The 20,175-nt window shown below is 38.2% G+C and overlaps 1 protein-coding gene across 3 annotated transcripts in view; it reads right to left on the reverse strand.

Annotated features, from left to right (window-relative positions):
- atp8a1 (ATPase phospholipid transporting 8A1) overlaps positions 1-20,175 on the reverse strand; it is a 355,098-nt gene that overhangs the window by 239,174 nt on the left and 95,749 nt on the right. Inside the window, exons 7-9 of one of the 3 annotated variants that reach the window (XM_072568277.1) lie at positions 13,983-14,056; positions 9,295-9,364; positions 2,044-2,171 (exon numbers count right to left, since the gene is read on the reverse strand). In XM_072568277.1, the coding sequence (XP_072424378.1) occupies positions 2,044-2,171; positions 9,295-9,364; positions 13,983-14,056 (272 nt within the window). Of the gene's footprint in view, positions 1-2,043; positions 2,172-9,294; positions 9,365-13,982; positions 14,057-16,898; positions 16,973-20,175 lie in introns of all 3 variants that reach the window. The other 2 variants (XM_072568286.1, XM_072568295.1) reach the window with 2 other exon arrangements.

Here is a 20,175-nt window from a genome sequence, read left to right on the forward strand (position 1 = left end):
CCAGCTCTTCACCAGAGTCTCACTGATGATGTTACCTCATATGGTGACAAAAATGTCTGAAAATAAATCTTCCAGCTCAGCGAGCACACTTTCAACCCAGATGGGTACCCCTTTGGATCTAGTCCTGGGATATTTTTGGTGGAGAATAAATATGCTTTGGGAGAGGTAAGACAGCCTTTGGGACTGAAAGGTCATGCCTGTATGCAACAAGTGAATAAACTCATTGAGACTAGCAAAGTTGTCAAGAAACTGTCTAAAAAAGAAATTTATTCAGTTGAAAAAGAGTGTTGCTAATTATTTGACAGTGCCCATCTACATAAAATTATCGTCAGGTTTATATTGCATGACTGATCATTCAGGGATGTATTAATAGCTAGTGACAGCTGCTTAATGAACACAAATATTTACTGATTTAAGCCTTTTAACTAGCTGAGAGAAACATTTCTTGACATAAGGTAGTAATTATAACAGACTCTTTTCAGGATAAGTCACGGAAACTAAAGTGCCATGTTTGTTTTCATCAGGAATTTGTTGTCTCAACTTGGCTGATGATTTGATTTGTGTCAATAGAAACCTGTTTTGCTTCAAAAGTGACATCCTTAATAAACTGGTAATTTTACTTCAGTCAAGACCTCTTTTGATTAATGCCCAGGCTGGGCAACAAAAGTAACAGTATTGAGAAAGAAGGGCTTAGGGTACTGGGTAGGAGGTGCATTGTGCTGAGTTGGCATGGAGCAATGAAATGCCAGAGATCGCTGGGGACATATGCAGTATAAAGGGCCACGAGAGATGGGCATAAGATGACACGACGATCTGAAGGGTCATGCAGGATTGGATATAGTGTCATAGGAGTGCGAGAGGCCATGCAGGATTGGCTAAATGGACATGGCACAAGTAGTTTAAGGAGCTATGGGGGTGACTGCAGAGGCATGGTTATTATAGATGGGGGGGGGGGGGGGGGGGGGGGGGGGGCGAGGGGGTGAGGGTGGGGAGAGAGGGAATGGGGGTTTCTTTTTGTAATCTCAACGTTATTTACAATGCTGGAGTCCCAAGACGGGCGTTTCAGGAACCAGGTAGATCTCTAGGTCTCACTCGGAATCCAGCCTGCATACCCAGACCAAAAACCTGAAGTGTGGGTGGCCATCGTTAAAGGTCAGTTTTTGAAAACAGCAGAACTCCTGCCTCTACCCTTTATCCGGGGTGAAAATGAAAATAAAGCCGAGTGTTTTTGTATCCCCAAGGAATTGGTACCTACGTGAAGCCCTTTGGAGAAAATGCACCAAAGAACGTAATGAAAATATTAATTGCAAATGTAACCTGTAATAGCAAGGTCAGTAAGACATTTCATGTGCTGTAATTAAAGAAATTGATGCATATTGCACTTTTTGTCATGTCAACTTTGAATTATTCTGTCATGTAATTTGACAAATTTTATATCACGTATTTTTGAAAATAAGGTATTTTATCTTTGCCTGTGTTCTGAAAGGGGCTGCTGGATAAACAGAACACGATGGCAATGGTGCCACAGAAGGTGCAATGGAAGGAGCTACAACTCTACCAACTGATTCAGTCAATTAACATCTCCTTCAGCAAGTGATCTTAGGGATTTGATCCTCAGACTATCTACAAATGAACAGTGGCAGCTGAACAACAATACTTTAAGGGTATTATAATAGCCTATCAAACCTAGTGCAAGAAAAATGGAAAAAACAACTTGATTCACCAAGGAAATAAAATACCAATGACAAAAGATAAATTAGCAGAAGGTAACATGAGGTCATGCTCAAAAATATTTAAGATAATTGCAAAAACAATGCATTGCTTTAAGAAAGGAACAATATATTAACAGTACTAATTTTTGCAGAACTCTAGAAAAGATAAGGATTACAGCATTGGCTGCTTGTAAATGAGAATACAGAAAGTTCTCCTCTCAAGATTTAAACACTGATGAAAGCAGCTTTTATTCCTTTTAATCAGTAGCTACATTTGCAGATACCATGCTGAGCAGAAAATGAGTGCATCTTTTCCTTCAGTTTACTTTACCTTTTTCCATCAAAGCGAATATTGCCCACAAAGTCATACAAGTGCCGATTAGGACTTTCACACTCAAGTTTCCCGGATAAATTCATCAAACTATCAATATCTTTTAGCTCGGCTGTCTGAGGTAGACCCTTGAGAAGAAAAGAAAACCAGAAATTTACTTATCATTAAAATCTTATTATTGATTACAATTATCTTTCAATTTTTTGTTATTAATATATGATGTGTTAATCTTAACATTAGTTTAGTTAGGTAGCTAAATGATGTTGGTCCAGGGAGTGCCAAAAATAAAATTGTTATTGAATTCCCATAGAACCATGTAACATGCCAGTCAAATCCAGTGTTTTTTAGTGCAACACAAAGCAGAATAATATATTTTTTCAGTCTGTTATACTTGATGATTTCTTTTAGAACTTTCTGTGGCTTTAAAATGTAGAACTGATTGCTCATTATGTTGATTCTTCATGTTCAAACAGTAAAACATGAAAAACTTTACATCACAGAAGATGACCTTTCAAATCTTCAGTGCCTATCACAAAGAGATATCCAATCTAATCCCATGTCCCAGCATATCCCTGTAGGCTACAGCACTTCAAACAGGAGAAGGCTATAGTATGGTCCGAGCATCATGATCGACTACTTTATTCCTCAGTGACAGTATACAAAACAAGCATTCAGCCAAAGTTTCAAGTGCTCATAATTTCAAAAGTTAATTTTGATCCAAAAACCTGTGTTTTCCAACAAACCATACAGAACAGATCGACATTTGCCACTAATCCACCAGAAAAAAAAAGAGTATGTTCTCTCTTGTTCCCATGCCACTCCGTATCTTAGAATGCAAGATATATATATAAACATATATATTCTTCCACTTACAACTACATCTTTGTCTGAAGGTACCAATGTAGCCTGGGATAGTACCATTTGCAAATATATTCCTTGTTCAAGTGCCTCTTCTTCAGTTCCTAGCCCAGACAGTGAATATCAGCAAACAATCAAACTTACCCCGAAACACTTCTCTTCCACCTGAGAACCTCAGCAGATTTTACAATTCTTAGACATGTCGATCAATAATAATATAATTAATACTACCCTAGATGAATGGTGAAAGGTAGAAATCAAATCTGGCCATTTCCTAATTTGTATGGCACAGTTCAAAACTAAACAGAGGATATTATGCTATACCACCAAGAGATATTAGTTGAAAACAGTCTTCTAATTTATCCATTTATGAGGCAAAACATTTTGGTAGCAAGAATTAAGAAGTTGCATGTTATTTAAACAAAGAAAAACTCCAAAATGTGGTGCATAGAGATATCTTGCCAGGGGTTGGGGAGCATATTTACAGAATAAAGGGGCACACATTTAAAATTGTTGTGGAAAAGACCAAACCCCCTCAAAATATAGTAAGATATCCTAGACCCCAATTTTGTTTTAAGGAAAATGTAAAGCATTATGTTCCAGGTGCAATTCAATTATTCAAACTACCAAGCTTGAAGTAAAACAGACTTTGTTCTTACACTACAGTTAAAATAGAAACAAAACAAAGAAAATGAATAACTCAACTGGAAATCTTAATAGAATAACAGATTAACTACTCAGCCGCCATCCCAAAACTGTAACATCCCATAAACACACAATTGGCAAAGGCAAATTCAGTAAAATAGATTGTGTCTCATCCAAATCTCCAGTCCAAGAAGAACAAACATTAAGAGAAAATTCAGAAAGTGAGAGAGGTCAGACATTTTGCTGTAGCAGGGAGGGATGTATAACAGCTTCCAAACCTCAACAGCTACTGAAACTGAAAACAAAAATCCTGGTTCTGTGGGAACTTGACCCCATTCCTTCATGCTGCTTCTATTGTTCCAACTTTAAAAAAAACTTAATGCCTCACAATTATAGAGTCATAGTCGTAGAGATGTACAGCAGTGAAACAGACCCTTTGGTCCAAATCGTCCATGTTGAACAGATATCCTAACAGAATCTAGTCCTACCTGCCAGCACCCACCCCATATCCCTCCAAACCTTTCCTATTCATATACCCATCCAAATGCCTTTTAAATGTTGCAATTGTATTAGCCTCCACCTCTTCCTCTGGCAGCTCATTCCATATATGCAGAGGGTGGTACATGAAAAGGTTGCCCCTTAAGTCTCTTTTATATCTTTCCCCTCTCACCCTGAACCTATGCCCTCTAGTTCTGGACTCCCCCACCCAGTGAAAAGACTTTGTCCATTTATCCTATCCATGCCCCCCCATGATTTTATAAACCTCTATAAGGTCACCCCTCAGCCTCAGCCTCAGCCTCAGCCTCCGACACTCCAGGGAAAACAGCCCCAGCCGATTCAACCTCTCCCTATAGCTCAAATCCTCCAACCCTGGCAACTTCCTTGAAAATCTCTTCTGAACCCTTTCAAGTTTTATAACATCTTTCCAATAGGAAGGACACTAGAACTGCACACAATATTCCAACCGTGGCCTAACTAATGTCCTGTATAGCTGCAATATGACCTCCCAACTCCTGTACTCAATACTATGTCTCAACCCCTCCATTAAAAAAGGGATAAAACATACTTCTTAAAGCCATAGCATCATCACAAAACATAGACTCAGTCAAATGTCTTCTTCCAGAGGGCAGTGAATGCTGAAATTCTCCACTCCACAGTGCTGAGAAGGCTAAATCATTAGAGCTATTTAAATAGGAGGTAGACAGTGTTTTGAAATACCAGCGAGATGATGACAATGCTGAAACAAATACAGAAGTTGCTGGAAAAGCTCAGCAGATCTGGCAGCATCAGAACTGAGTTCTGAGGAAGGGTGCCCAGACCCAAAATGTTAAGTCTAATTTCTTTTCACAGATGCTGCCAGATCTGCTGAGCTTTTACAGTAACTTCTGTTTTTGTTTCTGAATTACAGCATCTACAGTTCTTTGAGTTTTTAATTTGATGACAATGCTGGTTTGACAAGATGGAGGAGTTGAGGCCTGAAGCAAATTGGCCATGACCTTGTTGAATAGCAGGGCAAGCTTGAGAGGTCATATGATCTACTGTTGCTTGAAGTTCTTACATTCTTATGTCAATGTCAACAGCAGTGACATTTGGGTTTTCAGCTTTTGTCCATATCTGGACCAAGCCTATAGTGAATTCTATTAGTGACAAAACTCAAATGAATAATCAGTGAATGGTTATCATTGATTAAGTGTTGCTTGATAGCACCGAGTCGACGCTAATGAATTAGTGATTGGTCTGATTGGATTTAATCAGAACTTTGAAGATATGACAGACTGTTTCCATGTTGTCAAGCTGTATACTTGTATAAAAGCAGCTGCAAAATGGTGGAAGGCAAGGAGGATTAAATACAAAATGCTTCATTGCCAAACTCCAAGTTTCTCTCATCATAATTCATGGATATGTTCTGTCCTAACAGCTTAACAGAGACATGGTAAGCTTTGGAACTACACATGGTGGGAGGTTCTCTCAGTTCTCAGTAGTGACTGTGTACCATCTACAAGATAACACTACAGATTCATCAAGATTCCTCAAACTGCACCTTCCAAACCCACAACCACTACCATCTCGAAGGACAAAGGTATGAAGAAAATAATTGGGCTATTATGATCTATTGGCTGGGTGAGCATTTATTGCTCTTCCCAGTTGCCCTTGAAAAGGTTGTAGTGAGCTGCCTCCTTGAATTGCTGCAGCTATATGGCAGAGGTATACACACAATGGTGTCAAGGAGGGAGTTCCATGGTTTTGACCTGGAAACAATGAAGGAACAGTGACATATTTCCATGGATTGGTGAGTGGCTTCGAGGGAAACATGATGATGGTGATGCTGCCATGTGTCTGCTGCTTTTATCCTTCTAGATGATAATGGTCAAGAATTAGAATAGGACTGTCTATGGAGCTTTGGTGAATTTCTGCAGTCAATCTTGTCGACTGCAAACACTGCTGCCAAGGTGTATCAGTATCAGAGGCATAGAGCACAGAAACAGACCCTTCAGTCTAAACAATCTATGTCAAAAATAATCCCAAATTAAACTAGTTCCACCTTGCCTGCTCCTGCCCCGTAACCCTCCAAATGTTTCCTTTTATGCATCGATCCAAATATCTTTTAAATGTTGTAATTGTACCTGCACCCATCACTTCCCAAGGAAGTTCATAACACACATGAACCACCCTGTGTAAAAACTTTGCCTCATGTCTTTATTAAATCCCTCTCCTCTCATGGGTAATCCAAGGTGGATGATGGGACAAAACTATGGCTCTAAGAGCTCTCTCTTTTTTGAGGTATTTTAGGTGTTGGAGCTGATTTCCTCAATTCCATGAGCAGTAATTACTGTTTTATAATCGGTTGCATTGTTTTCAAACATTGAGGAGAAATAAACAACAGCACTTTAAAAAGGAGGAAGAGACACCACATGGTCAGTGAGAGAGAGAGAGGGGGGGATCGAGGAAGATAAGATGATCAGAGGAATAGATAGAGTAGACAGTCAGAAACTTTTTCCCCGGGTACAACAGAGTGTTACAAGGGGACATAAATTTAAGGCGAAGGGTGGAAGGTATAGGGGAGATGTCAGGGGTGGGTTCTTTACCCAGAGTGTGGTGGGGGCATGGAATGCGCTGCCCGTGGGAGTGGTAGAGTCAGAATCATTGGCGACCTTTAAGCGGCATTTGGATAGGTACATGGATGGGTGCTTAATCTAGGTTAGAAGTTCGGCACAACATCGTGGGCCGAAGGGCCTGTTCTGTGCTGTATTGTTCTATGTTCTATGTTCTATAACTACACTGCTGTCTGACACAGCAGTGAACCTGCACAACTACTGCCTTTGCTGTTTGAGTTCAAGTATTTCTGGACATCAGAGTGCATCTAAGAAAAATGAACAATTAACAAAATTCTCAGTTGACCTTGGAGAAATGTATGTGGGAGAGCCCATGATACAGGAGCAGGTAAGTGCATGATTTTAAATATAACCTTGCTGTCTTCTTTTAATAGTGAGTAGAGTGGGTGCTTTTTGGTTATGTGTTATACAGATCTGTCTCCTGATTAAAATTTAAAAATATAAAACATAGGTACTAAGTTAGCCTGAAGCTTTTTTTTTAAAGAGCAGTAAGAATGTGCTATCTTCGGGTCTATAGATTGTTAAAGTGCACAAATGGTCTTTCGTAGATGACATGCTTTTCCTGAGAGAGATTAGGGAGAGTTTCCATGTTATGGATCATTATGTCTACACTAAGTATAATGTGGCGAATCCTATCAGATTGCATGGATTGGTTGGAGTGACATTCAGAGGCAATGAGGAATTTACAGGAGCTGGGGGAGTGATGGATGGCATTTATAGAAAAGCTGCAGATACAGTCAGGTAGATGGGTTACTGTCAGGAAAGGTAGGGGAAGGAAGGTGATAGTGCAGGAGTCTCCTGTGGCTATCCCCAACTTAAAGTAGTATACTATTTTGGAAAACGTAAGGGTGATGGACTCTCAGGTGAACGTAGCACAAACAGCTAAGTTTCTGGTACCGACATCGGCTCTAAAGTAATGAGGGGTACACCAGGTTCCGAGTGATTGATTGCGATAGGGGACTCTTTAGTCAGAGGCACAAGAGAGATATTTCTGCAGCCAATAGCAAGAAACCACAATTGTGTGTTGCCTCTCTGGTGCCAGGATCAAGGATATCTCAGAGAGTGTGCAGGATATTCTCAAAGGGAAGTGAGACCAGCAGGAAATCGTTGCACACATTGGAACTAACGACATAGGAAGGGAAAAGGATGAGATTCTGAAGGGAGAATATAGGAGGTAAGGCAGGAACTTAAAAAGGAAATCCTTGAGGGTAGTAATATCTGGATTACTCCCAATACTGCGAGCTAATGAGAGTAGGAATTGGAGGTTAAAGTAGATGAATGCATGTCAAAATGATTTCTTGCAGAAATCCAGCTGCTACTACTTACCATTTAAAGGGTATCTGGATGCATATATAGGAAGGGTTTAGAGGGATATGGGCCAAGTGCTGGCAATGGGACTAGATTAGGTTAGTATATCTGGTCGGCATAGACGAGTTGGACTGAAGGGTCTGTTTCTGTGCTGTACAATTCTGACTCTGTGTGCCCCCTAGTCTTGAAATCCCCATCTTATGGGGAAGATAACTACCATTAACTCTAGCTATATCTCTCATTATTTTATTAATTGCTATCAGGTCATCTCTGAACTTCCTACACTCCAGTGAAACAAGTCCCAGGTTATCTAGCCTTTCTTTACCTTCCATACACAGCAACATCCTGGTAAATCTCTTCTGAACCCTCTGCAGCTTGATAATATCCTTCCTACAATTGTGTCACCAGAAGTGGACACGATATTTCGGAAAAGGCCTCATCAATGACCTGTACAACCTCAATGTGATTTCCCAAAGGAGGAGTGTATGTTTCTGGATATGGTTTAATGTAGTCAGATGCTTTGTCCTGAATGGTGTCAATGTTTCAGAGTTATTGAATTGCATTCATTCAGGCAAGTAAGGATTATTCCATCATACTCCTGGCTTGAGCCTTGTAGGTGGTGGACAGGCTTTGGGGATCAGGAGGTTAATTGCTCACTGCAGAATTCTTGGCCTCTACCTTATCTTGTAGCCTCAATGCTTATGTGGCTAGTCCATTCTTTAAGGGCTCAATAGTGGTGGTACCAAATCACATTTAGCAATGGACATTGAAATCCAAAGTACTTCCTGTAACTTTGCTACCCTTAGTGTCTCTTCCAAAGGTGTTCAATGTGGAACAAAATGATTCTTTAGGTTACAGAATGCAACATTTAATAATCTGTAGGTTGTATAGCTGACTGTATACCACTGTGTCATCACAGAAGACCAGTCTGTCCTGCTGGTAGGGTAAGACAAACCCATGAATGCTAATGGAAAAATTGGAGGCAATGGGCTGCAAGGTTATTCAATATTCAATCCGCCATCCACTATATCACTATATCTTTCCTGACGGTTGCCTTCCAGATTCATTGCTTCTGTACTTGCTTCTACCTGGTCCATTTCCAGTTTTTTTCTAGTTTTGATAACAGATCATCAACATGAGACTTCAAATCTTTTTCTCTTACAACAGATGCTCAAGCTATATTCAACATTTTCAAAGTTTTAGTTATTTTATTTACTCATAAATAAACCAAATTGAGACCAAGAAATGGCTTTCCTACAACTTGATTTAATTTGAAACCGTTCGGATAGTTATGTTTCTCAAATACTAACATAGACGAAAATCTTACCTGACGGATCTTAAGATTTGTTTCTCCATCTAAGTTGGAAGTTTCAATGTAGCACATTGCCTGTGGTTCACTGACATGAAAGAGAATGACAAGTTTATTAACATTTGAACAGTTTAAAATATTTCAGAAAATGTGCAAAGTTGAAGCATTTATTTACTGACAGAAATGAACTCCAACAGAACAAGTGCTGTTTTTCATTCCTTATATTAATACAGTATTTTTCATTCAAAAGACATCTTTAGTTTCTCACCAAACTCATGGCTAACCATTATAACTTTGTTTGTAAATGTTGCAGTAAATTTGTTGCAGTATAATGTATTTAAGATTGCAGAAACTTGAAGAGGAAGTATTCAAAAATAAACTGAACATGTAAACAAGTGTCTGTGGAATACTGGATCACTTCTTGAAATCATATAACTTTATTGATTAAATTATGCACAAAATTAGTTAATGGTTATACAAAAGTCGGTGGAATGAACCAAAGATGTTTTAAACAGTTTTGCACCACAAATAATAAAATACTTCATAATGTTTTGCACTTATTCCTTTAAACACATCTTGCTGATTCTACTCCTATGGATACTTAAGGTGGAGGAGGAAATAACTCATTATTTCATTAAACTAATGAAAACTGCCAATTATATTGAAGGATCAGTTCTTTGATTGTTCAGAAAGATGTGCCTTGGGAACTTGTGCATACGGCAATAAGGGTAATAGCTCATGCATATAATACATGTGCAAGAAAAGATTTTATGTACCTGTTAACCAGAAGGGAGTGGGACAGGGAAAGCAACATCCAAAAGGCAAAATTGTATATATAAAACAATCAGAAAAACATTTCATAAAAGCACATCAGTTAACACAGCAATGAAGCTACACAACAGTTAACAGATACAAGTCAGAAATATAGAACTGTGCAGCAAGCTTCCTGATTAGTATGTTACAACACCCTGAAGTGCAATTGCAGTATAGTAGTAGTTATATTTGCCACAGCAACATGCAGCTTGTCACATAATACAGAAACTGAGAAGTTATAGATTCAATAACATGCAAAAGAGAACATTCAGAAAAGTACAGTGGGTCCTCCAGTGGGATTATAAAGCCCACTAGGAAATATGTTATTTAACAGGGTATCTCCAAACACAGCTAAGATTGATTAATTTAACTTTTTTAGAAAAGCAAACTTTGCTTTAGCTTTAAATTACAAGATGTAAACAGCCTTAAAATATTTTAAGACGTTTTGCTTTAAATGGTAAGTAGTAGCAGCTGGATTTCTGCAAGAAATCATTTTGACATGGTTTATTTAATTTCTAGAATTTTTTTCATGATTTCACTATCAGTTAATGTATTACTTTCTCAATGCATAATTTCCTGTACATTTAGCAATAATTAAACATAAATAAACATACATACTGCAGGGAAAGAAGTATAACTGGAGAAAAGGCAATTATGATGCGTTTAGGCAAGACTTAGGAGGTAAGATGGTGAAGGAAACTGCAGGGGATGGACATAGTTGAAATGTTGAGCTCATTCAAGAAACAGAAACAGCTGGTCCTTGGTAAGTATGTACCTGTCAGGCAGGTAGGAAGTTGAGGAGGACGAGGCATGGTTTACTAAAGAGGTTGAAACTCATGTCAAGAAGAAGGAGGAGGCTTATGTAAGGATGAGGTGTGAAGGCTCAGATAGGGGGCTTCAGTGTTATAAGTTAGCCAGAAAAGATCTAAAGAGAGGGTGAAGAGGAGCCGGGGGGGGGGGGAACATGAGAAATTGTTGGCAGATAGGATCAAGGAAAACCCTATGGCCTTCTATAGGTATATCAGCAATAGAAGAATGACTAGAGTAAGATTAGGGCCAATCAGAGGTAGCAGTGGAAAGCTGTGTGTAGAATCTAAGAAAATAGGGGAAGCACTTAATGAGTACATTTCATCAGTATTCACATTGGAAAAAGGGCAATAAGGGCAGCACGGTGGCTCAGTGGTTAGCACTGCTGCCTCACAACGCCAGGTTCAATTACTGCCTCGGGCAACCGCCTGTGTGGAGTTTGCACATTCTCCCCATGTTCTGCGTGGGTTTCCTCCGGGTGTTCCAGTTTCCTCCCACAATCCAAAGATGTGCAGGTTAGGTGAGTTGGCCATTCTAAATTGCCCATAGTGTTAGGTGGATTAGTCAGGGGTAAATGTAGGGGAATGAGTCTGGGTGGGTTGCTCTTTGGAGGGTCGGTGTGGACTTGTTGGGCCGAAGGGCCTGTTTCCACACTGTAGGGAATCTAATCTAGTGAGAATATGAGAATACAGGCTACAAGATTAGATGAGATTGAGGTTGACAAAGAGGAGGTTTTAGCAATTTTGGAAGATCTGAAAATAGATGACTGGTCTGGATAGGATTTATCCTCAGATTCTCTGGGAAGCCAGGGAGGAGATTGCAGAGCCTTTGGCTTCAATCTTTATGTCATCATTGTCAACAGGAGTAGCGCCAGAAAACTGTGGGATAGCAAATGTTGTTCCCTTGTTTAAGGAGGGGAGTCTGGGCAACCCTGGTAATTATAGGCCAGTAAGTGTTACTGCGGTTGTCGAGAAAGTGTTGGAAAAGGTTAAAAATCACACAACACCAGGTTATAGTCCAACAGGTTTAATTGGAAGCACACTAGCTTTCGGAGCGCCGCTGCTTCACCGGCATCTCCAAATTTTGGAAAAGGTTGTAAGAGATAGGATTTATAATCATCTGGAAAGGAATAATTTGATTAGGGATAGTCAATATGGTTTTGTGAAGGGTGGGTCGTATCTCACAAACCTTATTGAGTTCTTTGAGGTGATGACTAAACAGGTGGATGAAGGGGAAAGTGATTGATGTGGTGAATATGGATTTCAGTAAAGCTTTTGAAAACCTTCCACACCGTAGACTATTGCACAAAATATGGAGTTTTTGAACTGAAGATGATTTAGCGGTTTGGACCAGAAGTTGGCTAGCTCAAAGACAGAGGGTGGTGGTTGATAGGAAATGTTCATCCTGGAGCTCAGTTACCAGTGGTGTGCTGCAGGATCTGTTTTGGGGCCACTGTGGTTTGTCATTTTTATAAATGATCTGGATGCGGGTGTGGAAGGATGGGTTAGTAAATTTGCAGTTGACACTAAGGTAGGCAGAGTTGTGGATAATGCCAAAGAATGTTGTGAGTTATAGCGGGATATAGATTAGATGCAGAGTTGGGCTGAGAAGTGGCAAATGGAGTTTAATGCGGAAAAGTGTGAGTAGTTCTCTTCAGAAGAAATAACAGGAATGCAGAGTACTGGGCTAATTGTGAAATTCTTGGCATTGTAGATGAACAGAGATCTGTGTGTCCAGGTGCATAAATCCCTGAAAGCTGCCACCTGGGCTGTTAAGAACGCATAAGGTGTGTTGGTGTTTATTGGTTTCAGAACAACAAGGTCATGCTTCAGCTATACAAGACACTGGTAAGGCTGCACTTGGAGTATTGCGTGCAGTTCTGGTTACCGTATTATAGGAAGCTTGTGGAAGCTTTGGAAAGGGTTCAGAGGAGATTTACCAAGATGTTGCCTGGTATTGAAGGGACGTCTTACAAGGAAAGGCTGAGGGAACTGAGGCAGTTGGAGAGAAGGTGGTCAAGAGGTGACTTAATCGAGACGTATAAGATAATCAGAAGGTTAGATAGGGTGGACAGTGAGAGCCTTTTTCCTTGGATGGTGAAGGCTAACATAAGGGGACATAGATTTAAATTGAGGGGTGATAGATTTATGACCGATATTAGAGGTAATTTCTTCACTCCGTAGTAGGGGCGTGGAATGGCTTGCCTGCAACAGTAGTAGACTTGCTGACATTAAGGGCATTTAAAATGAGTATTGGACATATACATGGGTAATAACGGAACAGTAGGTTAGATGGGCATCAGAATAATTTCACAGGTTGGTGCAAAATCGAGGGCTGGAGGGCCTGTACTGTGTTGTAATGCTCCATGTTCATAGCTATATACAGCTTTGATGTAACAAAATTAAAGCACTATAGAGTATTATTATCAAAAAGGGATGATTTCTGAACTTCAATCTTAGACAAAAAGAACTTTAGACATTTTGATATTTATATTTAATAAAACTCAAGTTGGAGAATACATTCATGTTAAATTTTGACCGTTATGTATCAAGGAATAGATTATTGTGACATCTTAGTGCAATGAAGATTACTTGGGTGTACAATTATCTATTGCAACTGCAATTTACCACACTACAGAATTACAGAACAGAAACAATGAGAAAAGTTCTTAGTCTCAACTGTGCTGCCCCAGAGAGGCAAATGAGATTAGATACTTTCCAGAAGCAGAAACCATTGAAAGCCTGAGGGCTTGCCTTTGTGCACTTTAGAATTTTGTAGACAAAAGCAATGGAGGAAATCTAAGAACAAACTCATCCCATCTCAGCAGTGAAAAAGCTACATTGCATTAGAGACAAGGAGCAAAATTTCTTTGTTTTTTTTTTAAAAAAATCTATCCCTGGCCCTTTTTACACCACCACCAGACAAGGTCATTTCTATCAGTAATCAAAATTTATGCAAGAATCTGATACACAATGTGAATTGAAATACATTTGAAATAGAATTACAAATAGCCACTTTGGGCTGCTTTTGAGGACCCACTGCTGCTTTAAATGCTACAGTATTATGTTCCCTAAATCAAATCTGACCTTGACGACAGAATGACGAGGTCAGCTGGGAGATGTTCCCCATTGGTCACCTTCACAATCTCCCCTACTGCCACCTATATTAATCCCAGCAGATAGAGGGTTAGGACGTACACACAAAGACAAAATTAATAGGAAGGGATAAGGTAATGATGGAAAATGTGATGGGAGAAAGTCAAAAAGCAAATTGATTGGTTATACAGAAAATAAAAGAAACAATTAAAATTTCTTTGCTATATAATTTTTCAAAATCCATTTTATTCATGTCAGATGCAACCATAACATCCAAGAATTAATTGGATTGTTTTAAAAGTACCATGTGCAGAAGGATCTGTACACAATGAATTTAATAGGAACATTTTTAAATAACTAAATTTTACAAAAATTAATGTCTCCTTATCAATTCCACCAAATTTGTTTTGTAAAGTATAGAAAATGGACTTAGGACAGTAATTTAAACAAGCGAAAACACTTAAATTATCTACAATTCCAGATAGTCAAGAAAACATTAATTTGACGGCTTCTGGTGACTTTTAAAGTTCTGGTTTTTAAGAATTGGCAATATTCGATAGTAGTTAGCCAAACAAATTCCACAATTGGACACATGGTACATGAAAAAATGTTGAAATTAATTTCAAACTTACTGTTTATAAAAATCTATATCTGGATGTCATATTGGTAACAAATATCAACACATTGGCAACAAAATTATGATTTTAAGGCAAAATAGTGTTTGAGAACAAGTGTTGTGCACAAGTGAAGCTCTTTTACTGCTAAATAAAAATGCATATTTTTATTTTGTATAAATCTTTGAATGAAAATTAGGACTTTTTAGTTTTTAACTTATAAAGGAAACATAGGTCTTATGTGACTTGAACAGAAAATGGATTTTGCAAAACAAAATATCTAAAAAGGTTTCAAAGAAAGAGTCTCCAAGAAAATGGTTCTGCAAAAAACTATGGACACGAAGTTGAATTTTGGGAAAACTCAATTTTTGAGTTCCATATTCTTCATTATAAATAGTCGTGCTTTTTCAAAAAAAAACCTTCAAAATTCGTGCTGAATTTAGTTTAAGCTGACTGTATAAACAACCATATCCTTAAAAGATCCCCTGAAAAAAAAGCCAATGGTAATGAGAAATCTTAAATATAAAACTATTTCAAAATAATATAAATATGACATATCGTGGCAACACTTTTCAAGCAATTAAAAACTATTTTAAACTGCAAGAGTAATTTTGGCTGCTAAATAAATGAAGTAATCTTATGGGAGGGTACATTTTCTAATGGTAGAGGGGACAATAAGCAGGGGACATAGATTTAAGCGAAATGGTAGAAGATTAGCAGGCAAGTTGAGAAGGTTTTTCACCTGGAAAGGGGTCTCTGGAACTCATTGTCTGAAAGGACAGTTAAGTCAGAAACGCTCAGAACATTTAATTAATATTTAACATGCACTTGCATTGCCACAGGCTCTATGGTTTTGGCCAAGAGCTGGAAAATAGAATTAGTGTAGTCAGATCTTTGTTGACTGGCACAGACAGAATGTGCCAAATGGACTCTTTCTGCGATGTAAATATTTATGACTCTGTGCACTGAGCAAAAATATTACTTGCAAGGATTTGGTGAGCACCTCAGCAAATATTAGAGCAGTTCAGCACCTATTGGCTGGAAATTCTGCACTTTCCAAAAGAATGTTTATGCTCCTTCTGCTTGGGAACTGCTAATAAAACTTTACACTTTGCGGGCTTACTTAGTCTGCACCAGATTTTCCTCTCCTTTTCTGAAATCTGTTTCTAATCCTATGGCACAGAAAGAGGCCATTCTGCCATTTTGTGCTTGTCCCAGATCTTTGATTCAATTTGGCCTATTCTCCTTTCTTTGTTAGCACAAAACATCTTCCTTTGCAAATATTTCTCCAATTTCTTTTTGAAAATTATTAACACTGCTTCAACTTTCTTTTTGAGAAAATATTTAAGATTATAAATTTTTAAGAACATATTAAGAAACTGTCCCCTTTTATTTTTCAGCAAATTAACTTAAAATCTGTGTTCATGGGCAATCAATACTTTGGCTTTCCTTAACTACTACATTAAAACTCTTAATTGTGAAGACTCCCATTAAATCTCTGTTGAGCCTTAACTTTATATTCTCTCATGTCTCAATATAACGAAGTTCCTCATCACTGATATTTTACTCGTAAAATTCTTCTATGCCTTCTCTAAAGCTTTTGTGAAGGGTTCTCAAGTGATTTGCCTAGAATTGAACAAAATGCTACAGTAAGGCGTAACTAATGAGTTATAAAGGTTTTGCAAAATATCCTTGCAACTTCTAACGGACGATCTATTTCATCCCACAGGCATCCATACTTAAGTTCCCATTATGGATGTGAAAGTGGAATCATACAGCATACGGAATGCTTGTTCCCTCTGACACTAGGGATAAAATGTGGAGCCCAGGCAAGGCCTGATGAATCACCAGAAGCTAGTGCATTTCTTGGACAATCCTATCAAAAGTCTCTAGGAATACCATGGATGTTCATAACTAACACATAAAAACATAGTTTTAAGATTAAACACTACTGTGTTTTCATGTTAAATTCAGGATTTGGTAATGCTGAGAAAAATACATGATAGTTTAAATCCATTGAGGACATTGTGATTGTGAAAATAATTTAAAATGTGGTTATGTATCGTACAGTACAACTTCCACTTTACATAGTTATTTATATGAATTGTCCTTTCTGACTCAAAAGTCAGAAACCTGACATTCATTATTAGGAAGAGACATTCTAAACAATAAATGAGAAATGCTTGCTCTCATTCCATTTTGCCTTTGATCCCATTTTCTTGGAGCAGCACCAGGACAGTGCAGGAGGTAGAGGGGGGCCATCCTCTACACAAGCATCAGCAGGCATCTCTACCTTGATGAGAGTAGTACAGTATCAGCAGGTATGAATTCTGTGCAATTTATTTTAACTATATCGCCAACCTCTACCTGCAAGAAAGAAACTATTAAGTGGTTAAAACTAGTATCTTTGAATGGTGTAGTAAACTGAATGAGATTTCATTAAGTTCAACAATACCTCATTATGGTTCTACTAAAGTTTTATTCATAAATTTTAGGGACTAGGATATATTAACAGAGGAGTTCTGAAATATTTTAAAATGCATACCACATGAATCACCTTAAAAACAGTTAAAATGATGGAATTGTCCAGGTTAAAATTTGATTGTGCTTTCTTCTTCATTTACGTTATATTGTGTATACATGAGAAATTGGCCACTTGATCCAACTCATCTATGCTGACATTTCTGGCCCATAATTGCTTTCTCTTGATCATGAAAGTCTTCCATATATCAATAGTGAATATTTCACTTAATTATAAGTGACATCAATCCTGTCCACACCAGAAATGCAAACAAAAGAATTATCCAGAAGGAATCAGTAGGTATGCATTCTCTGCCAATCTACTAGTTCATTTTGAGGAGGAAATGCACGGAGGTTGTGCTGTACACGAAGTCACTAACATAGCAAACAGAGGGGCTGAGGTCTGGGGGTAGTCAGAGATTCAGGAGCTTGGGAATGAAGTGAAGAAAAGGAGAACCCCATAAAAATTCAGCAGTAAACACAGTACCAATAACAAACTTGTCATCATGCAATGGACACTAGGTAACATTAGGCTGAAGAAATGTGCATGAGGGAAAATCAGGTTCATGAGGCACTGGAATTAATACTTGGGCAGAAGGTTATCTTTTCAAGGTATGCTGAACAGAGTTGGGACTAATACTGGGAGAATAACTAGTGTTGTGGAAGGTAGGCTTAAACAAATATGACAATATTGGGAAATCAATAGAGTTTTTTTTAAACAAATTGATTTATCTGGTCAGAGTTTCATAACAAGAACATCATTTACTGTTCCTCTCTAATCATCCATAAAAGTGGTGATGTTGAACCATTGCAGCCCAAATGGTGGAAGTACTTTTACAATGCTGTTAAGGAGGGACATCCAAGATTTTGACCCAATGAAGGAGGATACCTCCAGCTATGTCATGTGGCAAGCCACAATGCTGATTGGGGCAGCTTTCAAACAGATCTAGCAAGCTAAAAACATTAACCCATGAGGTTCTGTAGGCTATTGTTCGTGCAAGCACAGACCACTTCATTATCTGAAAAGTTGCAAATGGAATTGAAGTGTATTTCTGACCTTAATGAAGTAATAGTTGAGCTTATGACACTAACCTGTACTGATGTCCTGTTGAGGAGATAGTTGGCTGCCAACAACCAAAACCAAAACCATTCTCTTTTTGCAAGATATGGTGGCAACCAATAGAGATGCTTTTAATCCCCAATTGCCACTGTTTTCAGTTTTATCAGGACTCCTTAATGTTATTTCTTTTCTGCCAAATATTGCTTCATGTCAAGAATAGTCACTTTCACCTCATGACTGAGAACAATCACTTCTGTCTTCGTTGGCTCCAGATCTCATTACGTCCTTGGTCCAACGAAGACAGAAGTGATTGTTCTCAGTCATCCAAAGTGAATACCAATAAGCATGAATAAGTGACCTTTGATAGCACTGTTGACTATACCTTCAATTATTCTACAAATTATTAAATATAAGTTGATGAGGTAGTGGTTGTCTGAATTGAATTTGTATACTTTTCAGACAACATATATCTTGAAGATTTCCACCCATTCAGGAGATTCTGAGAGTGTATCTGTACTGAAACAGCCTGGCCAGAGAATTAGCTGGTTGTGGAGCACAATACCAATAAGAACAGAGATATTTGTTTTGATTAAAATGTTCTGGTGGGGTTCTTAAGTTAAGGTGCTAAATGGTCACCGAAATAGACTTTTACAATCTTAGTTCATCAGTCTGAAATTAATTACATTTGTTGTTAATTATAAAGACAGCTCACAAAAGCAGTGCTTGGGCATAAAAACAAATAGATTATTCCTATAAATGAAATCATAGAAAAGCAAACAACTGAGTAAAAGAAGGCTTACTGAATTTAAAAATGTTTTATTTTCTTTAGGTATATGATATTAAACTATTGAATCAATTTGGCTTTACCGACAACCTTTTAAGCCTGTGCCCAGTCACGTCTTTGGTGTAATAAATTTATAAGAAAGTGAGCAGCTAACTGGGCTGGGAGTTGAGGGTCAGAGCCAGGCTACATTATCTCAGTAAGTTAGTACTATAATTGACTGTGCCATGAAATCCTCTGCAGCAAGGCAGAAAGCATATTTTTTCCCTCAAAGGTGAAGCAGTAACAATATTACAATGCACATTAAATGTAGCTAATTCAAATCTAAGAATGTGGGACCCCACAAACGTAACTCTCCTGGCCCACCAAATGGACTACCCCCTGGCCAAAAACAAAAAAGTGCTTCTTCTTCACATGCAGGTTAAATATTTTTCTCACTGATATATGACTGAAACCATATATTCCCATGCTGGAAATGTCAAATCTCCTGCTCCTTGGTTGCTGCCTGACTGGCTATGCTTTTCCAGCACCACACCCTTCAACACCCATCAAATTCCCAAGAATGAAATTTCATGCATTACCATGATCCAAATCATGCCACGGCAATGACACATACTGTCATTATTCAACTGAAAATGATACGAACTTTGAGTGTTTGAACATGCATAGAATAATGTGGAAATCTAGAAGTTGCCTTCCATAGTATGGCATTGTCTGTTTGAATCATTATCTCCCTTCAAATCACAAATTTACGAGAACTTTCATTCTAATACTGTTTACTTCATTGCAAAGGCTCTGCAGAAAAGTACTTGTGCAACGTATCACGAGGTTTTAATGACATACTAACTTCATAATTACTGCTAAGCATACTTGCTGGCCCTGAGAAGCTTGTTTTTCTTTACAAGGTGTCAAATTTCTCTCAGAGACTTAAATTTCCATTTTTAAAAAGCATTTTTGAAAGTTTTTAATCTTACCTTTACTTTCGCTTCCACCATGAAAGAGTCATACATTTGTCAACATCCAAATTAAAATTTAAGAAAATTAGATGTGTTTAATTTCCTGGATTTCTGTCAGTGATTTATTTTTTCTACTGAAATTGATTGCTTATTCACTTGTGGACATCAGTGTTGCTGCACAAAAGGACATGCTGCCAGACTTAAACGGTTGTCAGGAAAGGAGAAAGTCATGCCATAAAAAGTGCTAGATCTT

The sequence above is a fragment of the Chiloscyllium punctatum genome, chromosome 1 (assembly GCF_047496795.1).
Source record: "Chiloscyllium punctatum isolate Juve2018m chromosome 1, sChiPun1.3, whole genome shotgun sequence".
NCBI classification, from domain to species: Eukaryota; Metazoa; Chordata; class Chondrichthyes; order Orectolobiformes; family Hemiscylliidae; genus Chiloscyllium; species Chiloscyllium punctatum.